Here is a 14,847-nt window from a genome sequence, read left to right as displayed (position 1 = left end):
TACTTTATATCTGAATGATTGTCTGAAACATGTTTAGTGGTGTGTATAAAAATATTTATTTTGTAAAAACATAAATAAATAAACAATTAGATTTAAATATTAATTCAGATCATCATGACTTTATCATAGTCAAGATTTTAACGTATCGATATGACGAGATCTGCTGCTTTTTTTTAATACTTGAATAAAGAAGACAAAAGTATTTAAAACCGATTTGAAATATATTTTGAAAGTATACACTTTACCAATTATATGAATGCATCTATATATACTAATATATTATACATATAAACAAAAATTAAGCCGAATGAGACACGTGCAATTGGCGTGTGCCAACATTGTAATATTATTATTACCCATTAAGTAGATGTTGTCTGGATCACCGGAACAGCCTCAAAACATGTATATTAATAGGTAAAACAAAACATATATATATATATAATATGCCTACATATACAGGATGTAACAGAAAGACCTGAAAAAAAAAATCATACCAATTCATCGTATGACAATTTTTTTTAATATTATAAGATAAATAAATAATTTAAGAAATATACTCATGTCATCAAATTCTCAAAAATCATAATTTTTTAAAAAGTTATTTCGTCCCAAATGAATTGAAACGAAAAAATATTGAATTTTAAAAAAATTCTAAAAAATTAACTACTTGACTTAAATAAATTTTTTACCATAAAATTTGTTTTTATAATCAGATTCACAAATCGGCTATTTGAATTTATCCAAACAATTTTTTATTAAATTCAATTTTTTTTCAGTACCAAAAAATAAAACAAAAAATGTATTATAGGTACATGTAGTACTAGGTTCACTTATAATGAACAAAAAAAATAAATAAATAAAAAATATTAATGTGAAAAAAAGTTAGTCCAAAAGTCAGTTCTATTTATTACACCTTGTATATATTATATGAATTAAAGATACCCAAACTTTTTTTTCGTGCCACATATTATTATACCTAGTTCAGAGTATTATAACTTATACATAATCAGTGGCTTATTCGCGTACTACACTACTGCTGTTGACTAAAAACAATGACTACTAAAAGTCTAAAAATAATAAATCAGTAAAATATTGTGATAATTTATAATTTATATTATGTTATTTATTTATCGTCAAACTTATAATCGTCGCTCTTTGGCCACCTGTCCCCCCCCCACATATTTCAACATTAATAAAAAAAAAAAATGTTGATATTTACTTTTCATCATATACCCATCCATATCACTATTCTAATTGACCTTCTGGGTAACACAGTCTGAGAACCTCTGATATCTCGTATTATAATATTATTTTGAAGCACGCGAGTAGTTTTAATGAAACTGAGGATTCGTGTTTGCGTGCAACGCGATCGTTGGAAAAAATAGCCAACAATAATTATGATTGAACACAAAAATTTCTTTAATCGAAGTACAAAATCCTGTATAATATTGTTTTATAATATTATTTATTTTGGTATTATAATGATATTATAATTAGTGCATATTATGGTTACAAAATTCCTATCTATTGGCACCTAAAATGAACTCCATATGGGTATTTTATATTTTTATACATATATAAATCTATAAATCTTCACGGAATGGTAAATAATAAAATAATATATAATGTATACGCCATACCTGTCTATAGAGAGATTTTTTGCAATGTATATATTGTGATTGTGATTTTTTGGAGACCAACTATATGTAATATTCCGATCAACCCACGTCGCACAAAACACACTATACATTTGTATAATAACTAGTGTGATTATTCAATCATAAAACAAGCAATATTTTAGATAATACTTGAATTTTTTATTAAATTTCTATAACAACATTTATTAAACGTATTGATATACATTGAAAAATTGTCTATACACAGGAGACAGAACTGTACTTAAATATTAAAAAAAAAAACAATTTCAATTCCTTGAATTTCTTGGATATTGGGTTTGGCTCATGACAAAAGAATACATTACATTATATTATAACTATTATTGTGTATAAAACGATTATTGTCACGATTTTTGACGCGTCTGTGGTACTAGTATAATCACATATTTGTTTTATAAACATAAAAAACCAAGGATAAGGGGCTTTGTAAACTCCTAAGGACATTTTTAATAGGTGGAAGAAGGGGTGTTGCTCATAAACTGCAGGTCTCCTTCAATATCCGCCTATTGCGGCTTATATATTATAATTTTATAACTTGTACAATATAGTACTAAACTACTAAACGATAGCGCGTTAACATTAAATTCACATATTATAAACGTATACAAGAAAATATATTCTATGTACGCCGTACCTACTTATATGTAATATATTTAATAATCCCGCAATTATTTATATAGGTAGTCAATTTTTTTCTTGTCAACGCTCAAAGGGGATTGCTGCTGGTCATTATCAAATGTTAATTATTATAATATTATTACATATTATATGCACGACTTATGATGTCGTGAGTTATAATTATTACGAGACGTCGGCGTCATAATTTCTGTATAATATGTTAATCATCATTATGAGTATGACATTATATATATTCTATGTATACATGTTAACATCGTTAACTATTATATATCCATTTATGTATATGTAAATATTATTATAGAGGATGATTCACCAATCATGCTCATCCCCATTTTACCCTTGAATTATCCAAATTGATTTCAATAATTTTTGTAATTCTTATAAATACTGTAAGACTATGTTTTCAAGCACTTATAGATTTTTATGAGACTTAAATAATGTGTGTCTACTGGTGAGTGGGAAAGTGTATATTTTTTCAAATTTCTTAATGAGACTACCACTTCCTACTGCAATACATTTTTAAATAGATTTAGACGGTTAAGGGATATAGAATATGGTTATTGCCGTTATTGGTTAAGTGCATAAAATATAAAATATGTATGTAATATATTTATTATACTCATTATACTTGGACAATTTTTAAAAACCATAAAATCCATAAATAGATTAATATAATTTTCAAATAATCATACCCTTTGTACATTCAATACTTAACACTATGGACTATTATCCTTAGTAGAATAATGCATAAAGTAGAAAGCTCATAACTACATATTAGAATTTCGATTTAAACAGGTACCTACATGGATATTTTTTAAATTAATCATCTGCTTAACAAGTTTAAGAATAAGGAATAACTAGGAATATAATATAATATTTTGGATGTAGACACTACGTGCCTTAGATAGGTACTTATTACTTAAATATAACACTATAGTTATCTTTTTGACATAATATATAATATCATTCCACATTCGATATCACACTGAATCATTTTGCGATCCGCTCTTAGAGTAATCAATTTAGCTATTTACTGTACAAAACTATACTAAGAAAGCAAGAGTATATTATAATTCATAAAAAAAAAAAACAAAAACAGATGACGGAAAATAGTATGAAATTCGACAGTCAATCATAAATTTATTATTATAGAAGAACACTTTGAATGTATGTTTGTGAGCTGCCCACGATGTAATTTTTCTTACGCTCAAAAAGAAAACAGACAGGTAGAACGATATATTTATTCACACCACGCTGGCCATCGAATAAAATACTTATTTTTAAATAATAATTTATCAAGACTATAAGCATGTCTGGTCGGGAGCCAGTATTATTGACATATATAATATATTATAGATAATAATCACGCGCGAAACTGGTCATATTTGTGGTGGAGGACTTGTGAAAAATAATAGATAAAATTTATCGAGATTTGAGAGATATAAAAGGGATATGATGGTGATAATAAGGAGGAGGATGAATTTACTAACCATTCTAACTTTCTTATTATTTCAAACGAGAACTACTTGTTTCCTTAAATAAATTGTTAATGTATAAAATTAAACAAGTTGTTTTTTGAACATTTTAATGAATTTAGATTCGCGAGCGAGTAGTTTTTGATGTATATTAACTTTGTATATCAAGGATAATAATATATGTCTTGGTGATAAAACGAGTATAATATGGGATTTTGATGATTTAAAAATTATAGTAACTATTAATTAATATAAATCTATCAATATTTCATAATTTTTAAAATTGAACGAGTAATATTGAGTACCTACCTATATCATAAATAATACTAAATTAAATGTTAACACTACTTTATATAAATTTAAAATCATTTTTAATGACTCAGAAACTACTAGTTTCGATTTAAACATTAAAGCTATATACATTAAAAAAATAGTCTGCTTAACAATGTACAGTAAAATAGGTTTTTTCTTAAAAGTTTGCATACAGACACTTTTTAAATGATATTATACATTGAAAATTTGAAAATAGTCTTTAATAATTATATAATAATAATACGTTTATATTATATGTGTACGGTGTATGTATATCTACTTAAAAATGCCAAAATTTGAGTAGATATTCATTATTCAAAGATCTTTACACAACTACCATTTAAGAGGTTGATCCTAGTTAGTATCAACAATGGTATAGTTGCATATATATTATAATAATTAAATTGAATTGATTTCATGTTGAAAAAATATTATGAGTACATTATTGACTGTAAATTTACCAAATTGTTAAACTTTATCACTGTATCTTTGACTTCCGTTGAAGAATTATTTTTTTTAACATCAATCATCAATACTCAATAATAAATAAACTAACTAATAAATAAATAAATAAATAAACAAAAATAAAAATGATTCTTTACAAATGAATAATTTGGATCATTGAAATAAATATAATAAAAACACTAGGATATGCTTAAATATCTTCTATTTGTATAGTAGAATTTGAACACTGTCTCCGTGAATTTATCCCACGCAAAATAATTTATATAATAGTTAAATAACGAGTGTGTAGCGTTCTATTAAATGAACAAATATGGGAATATGGGGGTAGATACTGTTTGGTGAAACACTGTGTTACTACAAAGAAACTGGTAGTTATTTAAATAATATTACATACATAGATGCTTTAACAAGCGGGTTGTATAAAAATATAGGAACCACGAGCACGTATAATAGAATACTGCAATATTATTTTACATCTGCACAATTAATTTCTGATGTCGTTTACTCAAGTGTATACTGCAAAGACTTCAATATAACATATTAAGTAATATTCATATTAATATAATAATTGTCATTTTAATACAATATTATACAGTGTATACGTGTAAATAACTATACCTACAATTATGACGTATTTTAAAATGACACGCACGACCGCTGCACTCTGCCAAACCTTCTCTGAGTAAACTTCCTTTTTCGTCATTAGAAGTAGATTCCAAGAAAAATGTCAATTTCACCGTTTTTGTAAAACCAATTACAATATATTACTTACACAATATATAATAATATGTAGGTACACCTCTTATTCTAGTAATAAACTGTTTACCAAACGATAGTTAAAAATGAGAATCATACAAATTTATCGTTAAGAATAATTACGCATATTTAATATCACTAATATGTATGTATGCATATAATATATGAAATACGTGGAGCATGGATATAATATGGCATATAGATACCTATAGATTGCTATAAGATTATAACATGAAACGTAATTTTATATTCTGAATATATGCTTAATAAGTTTTTACAGTATAATGAATAAATTTAAATACTATTTAATATAATTAGTATTAGGTACTTTAAATTATTGGTGAATATTAAATTAAAATTTTTTTATATATATATATATATATAATGATGCATCATTTTTTACGCAAACACGATACTCTTTTTATTTTGCGTTTTTCTATAAAGGACTTTCATGAATATGCAATATGCATCATTATCTACTAATATTATTGATCATGAGTTTCACGTTATTAAAATAGATTCTTAAAGTTTAAATGTATTTAACATAAAAAATAGGTAGACACATTCAGGGTATTTAATATTCATGACAATTAACCAACAACAATATTAATGTACCTACATACCTATTTGAAAAATTCTCGAAGACGAATCATGCAATAAAAATGAAAATTACTGTAACAATATTTTAATAGAAGTTATAAAGTTGCTATAGTCATACTACCTAATAAAAAGTACAAGTAAAAATATTAATTGTAATTAATTTCCTTTTCAATAAACGAGTTTTATTTTTTGGGAAGTTGGAGATGCCTGGTTGTTATTTTCCTCTAGCATACAAATCCTATCAGTATTTAAGTGCAAATTATTTTTATTCGATGTAATTATGTTTATACATAATATGATGCAAAAGTTATAGTTTAGGTATTCATCGTTGTTATCATATTAAGAATGTAATAACGAAGTTATTGTTTTGATTCTGACACAGTTTTTCCTGATGAATGTCGGAGAGTTTCCGATCAAACCTAACCACAGCGCATTTGATATGAAAATGTTACCTAGAACGGCTAGAACTTTAACAGAGAACTGGTAGTGGTGAACCCGGATTCGGTATCATTCTTGAAGGTAGACTAAGATCTATGACTACACAGTATTGGAGCTAAATAATAAATCTAAATATGCCCCCAATCATAATAATTTAAGTTCTAATAATCTAATCCATATATACCTATTTTAAGTAATGATTTAAATACATATTATCAAAACGCGACCTCCGTACGAAATTAATGTGTTAGAACGACTCGATATTCGAAATACTGGCAGAACCATATTTAAGAGATTAATTTACATATCAGTTTACCATACTTATTTTGCTAATAATTCTCCCTTGATCAGAATAATATTGTTAACCATATATCAATGAGTAATTTTTTCGTACCCTAGGCCCTATAGCCTGCTGATTCAATACCTCCCGTAATATTTTTAATTATAAGTAATTCCTAGGTACCTACTAGTAAAATCAGTTTTATGTGTTATAAATTATAATTATTTATTTTTGTTATATACCTACTTTACTTTTGCTTATTGTTTATATCATAGGATTGTTAATTTTTATTACTTTGTTTATATTATTCCAAAATTCGTTTGGCGTTTATTCTAATAAATAAAATAGATAAAAATTAAAAATAAATCTTACTACATTATACTATATTATTTATAACAATAAATAGAAAATAAATGATTTTATTACCTACCTATTATTATTGTAAGTTATAAAACAAAATTTTGTTCCATTATATTATATTTTATGATAATAGGTGTATTGATATTAATCATGGCGTATTTACCACGCACCGCCGACAGTCAAAACATAATAAGTACATATTATTATTATATGTTATTTAATCGACGACGCGTTAGGTATATTTGTATTATAAGTACGGGCAGTTTGTGTGATTTAGGATGTTAAAACGTTAAAAGGGTTATTTTTTCGAGTCAAAATGTCAACACACACATATAAAAAGGACGAAATCATTTGTACAAATAAAAATACCACCCGCTATTATTATCGGTCTGTGCGCCGCACAAATAATAATATATATATATATAATAGGAATCGTGATATCTTATTCTTTATACATGTTATATGTTACTTTTCTCCCAGTCTATAAACCACCCTTTTTTTAAAAAGGCATCGGTTTCTTTGATCTAGCAGGTCACCCTTATAATAATAATATAAGTATACATGTATTATATTATATTATATATACGTCACGACTAAACAAACGTTTGATTTGTACGGGTATTTTTTCTTTTTTAAAAACGCGGTGCACTTTTTGGGGATTTTTATTACACGTCCATAGTGAGTTGTCAATACACACACACACACGCATAAATATAAATCGTTGGCGGCGACGTATATCATCACATTATCATATACAACGTGAAAAGTCCTTGGACCCGTTACAGGCGCATACATATATATCAAATCATATATATTATTATAATACCTATGTTATGGTCAAGGACGTGGAGGACGTCTGTTCACGCCGCCGAGATTCTTTTGCCGGTTTTGACCGTGATAAATTTGACGGGATTATATTGGCCAATGCAAGGTATATTTTTAGGTAAGCACTTAAAATACAACCCGAACCTAACTATTGTGTGTACGATAAAAAAGGATATATTATATTATACATAATAATACGATATTATATTTGTTGCCCTATAGCTTTATGCTGTGTTCGTATTATATTAATTGTAAAGGTACCTCTACCTTTACCGACTGCTGACTGATGATTTTGTTAGTATGTATATATTACATAATAATGTTATATCACTGCTGCGCCATATGACTGTGTGTACATAATGTATAATATTCCAAATTACAGTAAATAAGAATTGTTTAGATTTAGTTGTTTTTTTATATCATTACATGCATTAATTCAAAAAAATAAAAATAAAACGAGCCACTACAGTGTGGTACATTATCGAACCATATCACTGTGTAACACACCCTATCAAATATAATGTAGGTAATATGAACAACACACTACTGTACTGAATCTGTTGTAAATATTATAGTTACTCGTGTAACGATCGACGCGCAGTATAATATGTATACTTTTTTTTTATTATTTAAAGTTTTCCTGACAATAATCATACTAGCTGAATTATTACCCTGCTTCATTTGAGTAATAAAAGATATTTTTACTGTTTACTATTTATAGTCCAATTATTTGACTAACTACATAATATTATTAATTCCTTTACATTATATTTTAAAAATGTTATATATTGAACCTCATTGATTACAATAAGCTAGGTTTATACTACGTCTATACTACGGAGTGTAATTTTTCTATTAAATATCGTATTACTTTATTATAATTATTATATGCGTCAGGCACCGTATGGAAACATATAATTTTGTGAGTTTGTAATTTGCACCACTGCAAGTAGCCGAAAGTAGTGTTTGTAATTTGCAATAAAATAAAGGTATGTAATTTACACTATCCTTAGGCAGTCGAAAATAGAACTTGTAATTTGCACCAAAATGATTATTTATTTGTTCGATTATCGAATATTCGATTTTGAATTATTTGATTATTCCTCGATATCTTCGTTGACATCAAGGCTAGATGGACACGAATGACAATAATAATTTTCTTATATTATTCATAATAATATGACTTTAATTTTACATATATTTTTTTTAATTGGCTAAGTTTTTTTATATCCATAACTATACAATTTTATATAAACTTAAAACAATATATTTGTATAAGCTCAGTTATTTTATAAATAAAAACTAAGCTAAATTTATACTAAGATATAGAAACTTTTAAGTTTGTACTATCGGAAAAATAGTTGATTTTTAATTTTGGTGCAAATTACAATTCCTATTTCTTACTACCTACTTGAGGATAGTGAAAATTACATATTATCCTTATTTTGAGACAAATTATAAATGCATTTTTAAAAAAATTGTGCAAATTATACATATATGTTGTATATATTTTGGGTTAATTTTGGTGCAAGTTGACTATACAGCCATAATTTTAACTCGTCTATATTATAGTCGTCTGCAACATCAATACAAAGTTGAAATAGTACAAATTAGAAATATTTGGGAACTGGAGATGTAGATAGGATGATATACTGTTAGCGCAAGTATTGAACGAAAATTATTAAGGAGTAGGTACAAAAGTGTTAGTTGACATCGTTCATAACAAATAAGAGATGATGATAAGTTACCTACAGTTACATATTTTAAGTCTAGAATGCTTATATTTACAATATCAAAATAAAAAAAGTAATAATATAACGAGTGATACGCAAATGTATTTGAAAAGTATTGTGCTTGAAATCCTTTGAAAAGATGAGTCATTGCCAGTGCGCACATCCAAATAATATATGTGTATATTAATAGTTTAATAATTATGCAATTGTATTACTGAATTACATACAATGATAGTAATCGCTCAGCGCAGTGCGCACACCATTTCATCTTAACTATATTTCGGGTGTCGTTGTTTACGGAAATGTGCAGACTACCGAGAAATAATACAATAATATAGGTACCTATAGTAATAAATATTTTTTCAAAACAAAATCACCTAATAATATTGAACACAAACACCACGCCGGAAAACACCTACGGCCTACCTACATATATTATAATATTATATTTATACGTGAGATGTATACATCACTGTGCGTATTGGCAAACTTATCAAAGGCAAAAAGTGTGACGTTTTTCTGGCACGTTTCAATTATTTCTTTGTACTTAAGCCGATGATTTTTATACAATCGCTCGCTATAACAAATCGGAGTAATAATATATAAATCATTTCATTGTACATTTGCAATTTCAGCAGTGTCATTCGTCGGTTTAGTGTTAAGCAATTTCGGAAGTTATTTATTTAAATATAATTTAATATACTATAATTATTATATCAATAAAACGTTCAATTCATAATGGCTGCAGGAATTATTAGATATTATTATATCCCGTATAGAAATATTAAAAACACAATAATCGTCCTTAAATCGTCATTATGACATGGTAATATGGACTGATCGGCAAGGTTATACAATAAACGCATTACATTTATACATAATATTGCTATACATACATGGTAAGTTATATATTTGAGGGCTAAAACCATAATATTTTATAACTATTTCATTTCAAACTATAATATAATATATTGCAGCAATAGACGTTTAGCGTCGCCATCAAATATATGTCAGCAGTAAACATAAATTTAATTTTTTTCCGTTAATTTGTTTTTATTATGTTTCTATAATATTACGTCTATTATTTTTGATTAAATTAATAACATAATCGTTTTCAATACAATATATTATGGATTTACTGCGTGTACGATAATAATTATATTACAGGGCGTTTACAACAATATAAATTGTTGAACTAACAAAAAACGATGAAAAAATGTAGGTACTTGTTATCACCATCGTCAGAGTAAACGTTAAGACATTAGAGTAAGCATTAAACATTATTATGAATTTAATGATGAGTGAATGCGCCTATAACCTATAGTTAGGTATATCACTTATAATTAATGTATAGTAATGTTTTGATGAAAACACATTATGCATAAAATGAATGTCATTATAATATATTGTATTGGTAAAAAAATATTTACAGCAGAGAATACTTTAAAATAGTGAAGATGTAAAATTATATTTATTTTTAGTAAAGATTAATCGTACTATTTAAAAAACGTACCATGGTCTTGGAAGAATTTAAAATTTAGTGAATTTCCACGTATAGGTCATACTCTCACACTAATAGTATTTGTAATATTATGAATAAATATTTTGTATAGTAATTATAATTAAAGGTGATATAATTATTCTTATTTAGTTATATTATCATGTTTTAGTAACGTTATTGTACCCATAAAGCATCGGCCAAGTATAGCTATTATCTATAGCCTATGTCAGATAAATTACAGGATAAATTAAAAATATATGAATGGAGATAAATCTAAAAATATCTTTAAGGATTTCGCTTACAACCTTACCTACTCATTTATATAAAAACACATTTTATTGTCTGCTAAACATTTTAAATTTCGATATACGAGCACCTGCATCTACAATTATTATGTATAATCTACTTCCAATATAGATACATCTGAAATAAATATATATAATATAATATAGTTTATGTGTATAGTTATATACCTACTAATTGGATTTATTTAGAAACGGGTATATTACTATATTACTTTACTCTTCAAAGATTAAGTAATGGTTACACATAAATCCAATTAGTTTGAAATGTAATTATTAATTATTTACAAATATATTAGGTGAGTAAGCCAAAAACTAAAAAGTTAAAACATGTAACTATATTGTATTCTTTAAAATGAAATACACCTAAAAATTAAATTTAGAATAATTTTACAACTTTTAAGTAGGTGGGTACCTATATTTATATCTACTGCAGTGTAATTTTAAATTTAAAGGTACTATACAGAAATTAGATTCACATACATATAATATATATGAAATAATAATGTGTATGGTTGAGTAGATAATTACTATTAGACATTTAGGTACTTACCTATTTATGAAGGTTGGAAATTAAACCAAGATTAATCTATATAGACTTAACACACGAGTTTAAACCTCAGTCATCCTGCACAGACCACAAGATACTAATATTTTATATTTTAAAATGTATGATTTTACAAAATCAACAATATTTACTAGACTTATGTCATTGTATTATGTATCTATAGTCTATACCTACATAATTGATTAGGTATATAAAATAAAATGCATAACTTTTATGAAATATCTGCACGGTATCCATCCATTTGAACTTCTTATAAAAGACGATAGTGGGTGAAAAATTCGAAGTAGAACCTTAATATTTGGATAGTGAAAAAAAATACCTACATGAAATGATTGCAAAAATTCTAACCGCATAATATTATATATATATATAATATTTACTTAAAACGCAAGTAACGAAACAGTATAATACAAACTAAAAAAATTTAATTGGGAAATTTTGAAATTTTAACATGATACAAAATATGAAGGTAATTACCGTGTGTTCAATTTTAAAGGTAACAGGAAATATTTCGAACGTATGATCTTGAATTTGATTTGGGGTTTTTTTTACAGGATACAGGACATATAAATACATATTTTTTTGATAAATTTAAATTTTTAACTTTTACCTTTTAATAAAAATTTCTTAAATAGGAACCATTATTTTTGATACTGGATTTGGATTGCTTTATTTTTTTTTAGCAACTTTGATCTTTACAGTTTGATGATATCTTTAAAATTGCCATTTTTATGACAGTCGAAAGTTTTAAATCAGTTAATTCGTAAATATCGCATTTTTCAACGCTCTGTCTTAATTACATATTTATAGGTATTATTATAACAATTTATTTTTATTAAAACTTCAATGTGTATTTATTATTACATAGAATTTATAAAAAAATATCATTATAATTTATTCGTTGAAAAATGCGATATTTACGAATTAACTGATTTAAAACTTTCGACTGTCATAAAAATGGCAATTTTAAAGATATCATCAAACTGTAAAGATCAAAGTTGCTAAAAAAAAATAAAGCAATCCAAATCCAGTATCAAAAATAATGGTTCCTATTTAAGAAATTTTTATTAAAAGGTAAAAGTTAAAAATTTAAATTTATCAAAAAAATATGTATTTATATGTCCTGTATCCTGTAAAAAAAACCCCGAATCAAATTCAAGGTCATGTGTTCGAAATATTTCCTGTTACCTTTAAAATTATATGAGAATTATTATCGAATGATGTCTACAATAATGTATAATAAAAATTACCAAAATTTCTAAGCTTTAAAGTAAATGCATCAGCATTAATAGTCCCAATACGATTTCCCAGTAATATTATAATTATTAAAGAAAAGCAACACATTTTTATTTTTTCCTAAATTATTATTTATTTATTCATTTTTTTTTTCAAAAAGTTCTATCTGTTTCGAATGTTTTGATTAGAACAATACCCTTAAGGCTATAAATTAAATCACTAATTATTAATTATTAATTTTTAATTTTTATTATTTTAATATGGCCTTAGAAATAATAAACTTAAATTCTTACGTATATAATATATTAATATGATAAATACGTTATTATCTATACTAATTCTAAATAGTTGTATAAATTCAAAACATTCTGAAAACAGGGTCGGACCGAGGGTCTGGCAAGGTGGGTGTCTGCCAGGGGCGCAAAATATGCATTAAGAATTGGGGCGCAAAATTGTATATAATTAAATTTGAAAATCTAGGAAGGGGGCGAAAATTTTATTTTGCCAGGAGCGTCGCTATTGATATCGGCCCAGTCCTGATTAAAATAAAGAAGGATACAGACATAGTGATTATTACATAAAAACGTTAGTATACCTATATTGCAGTGATAATAAAGACAAATATATATGATCTAATAATATTATATCTATAAAGGAAGATATATACATATTAGATACCTATGATAGTATGTGATATTCAGTGCTTACCATATCCTTGTGCGAGTCCAACGAGTTGGTCTCGCCAGTGCAGGCTGCTACACGGACGGGATTCTGTTTGACGCGGCCAATTTTGAATGAGTATTCACATCCGGTCCACTAAGGGCGGCGTTTTATATTATGCTATATGTACTTAATATCGTTCTATATAATTATCGTGTGTGATAATATTCCGGCTTCAATGAAGAACTAAACGTGATCTATATGTACATATGATGAGATGTACTTATCTTATACAGGTTTTTCGTGTTACAGATAGGTAGGTACTAACTGTGTGATATCATATTTTGCAATTATTAATGACCGGACACGGCGAGTGTGGCGCGAACGGAACAAGGCGGCGACGTTGACGACCGCGACGACCGCGAAAAGAACGACACTCGTAGGCGACAGTGCATTATCATATTATTATATCTATACTTGATATCAATCGTAATTGGAAAAAAAAAACACTACACAAATGAAACAATTTTCAATGCGAAAAACTTCAAAAAAATCGCACACGTCACGGCTACAACGATGCATTCATCACAATAATATGCAAATTATGCAATAATTTTATGATTCAAATATGATTACCAAGATCGACGACAGTCTGCGACGGAATTCGCGGTGGTCGGTCGGTGCAACTATCCCGTTGTGAATCCGCGGACGGTGTTTGCATGCGTGTGTGCGCGCACGCGACGTGTTTGTTCGCGAATGTGCGTGTTCGCCGACCGTGCGCGCTCGAGGTGCCGGGTGGGGGGGCCCGCTGGGCAGCCGTTTTTCATTGGCCAAGGGCCACGCCCCCACGCGCACGAAGTTTCGTTCTCCACACAAGCGCGCGCGCGCTTGATCTGTTTTTCACGTTCTTTCTTTCCGTTTTATTACTATTTTAATTATTTATTATTATTATTTGTTTTATTACTACAATTCTTTCATAAGTATATAATAAATAGGTAGGTACCTACTATATACTCATTCA

The 14,847-nt window shown here is 27.1% G+C and overlaps 1 protein-coding gene across 2 annotated transcripts in view; it reads right to left on the bottom strand.

The window, feature by feature from the left end:
* Nucleotides 1-14,569, bottom strand: part of LOC107165049 (uncharacterized) — a 93,139-nt gene extending 78,570 nt beyond the window's left edge. For both annotated transcript variants that reach the window (XM_089219593.1, XM_089219594.1), the window contains exon 1: nt 13,875-14,569. In XM_089219593.1, coding sequence (XP_089075719.1) covers nt 13,875-13,877 — 3 coding nt within the window. In that variant the 5' untranslated portion in view covers nt 13,878-14,569. The remainder of the gene's footprint in view (nt 1-13,874) is intronic.
* Between the last annotated feature and the right edge of the window lie 278 nt (nt 14,570-14,847).

This window comes from Diuraphis noxia, unplaced genomic scaffold (assembly GCF_037042655.1).
Source record: "Diuraphis noxia isolate RWA-SAM2 unplaced genomic scaffold, SU_Dnox_SAM2 contig0002, whole genome shotgun sequence".
NCBI lineage: Eukaryota > Metazoa > Arthropoda > Insecta > Hemiptera > Aphididae > Diuraphis > Diuraphis noxia.
Note: the sequence above shows the minus strand (reverse complement) of the source record. Positions and strands in the feature narration are given on the sequence as shown.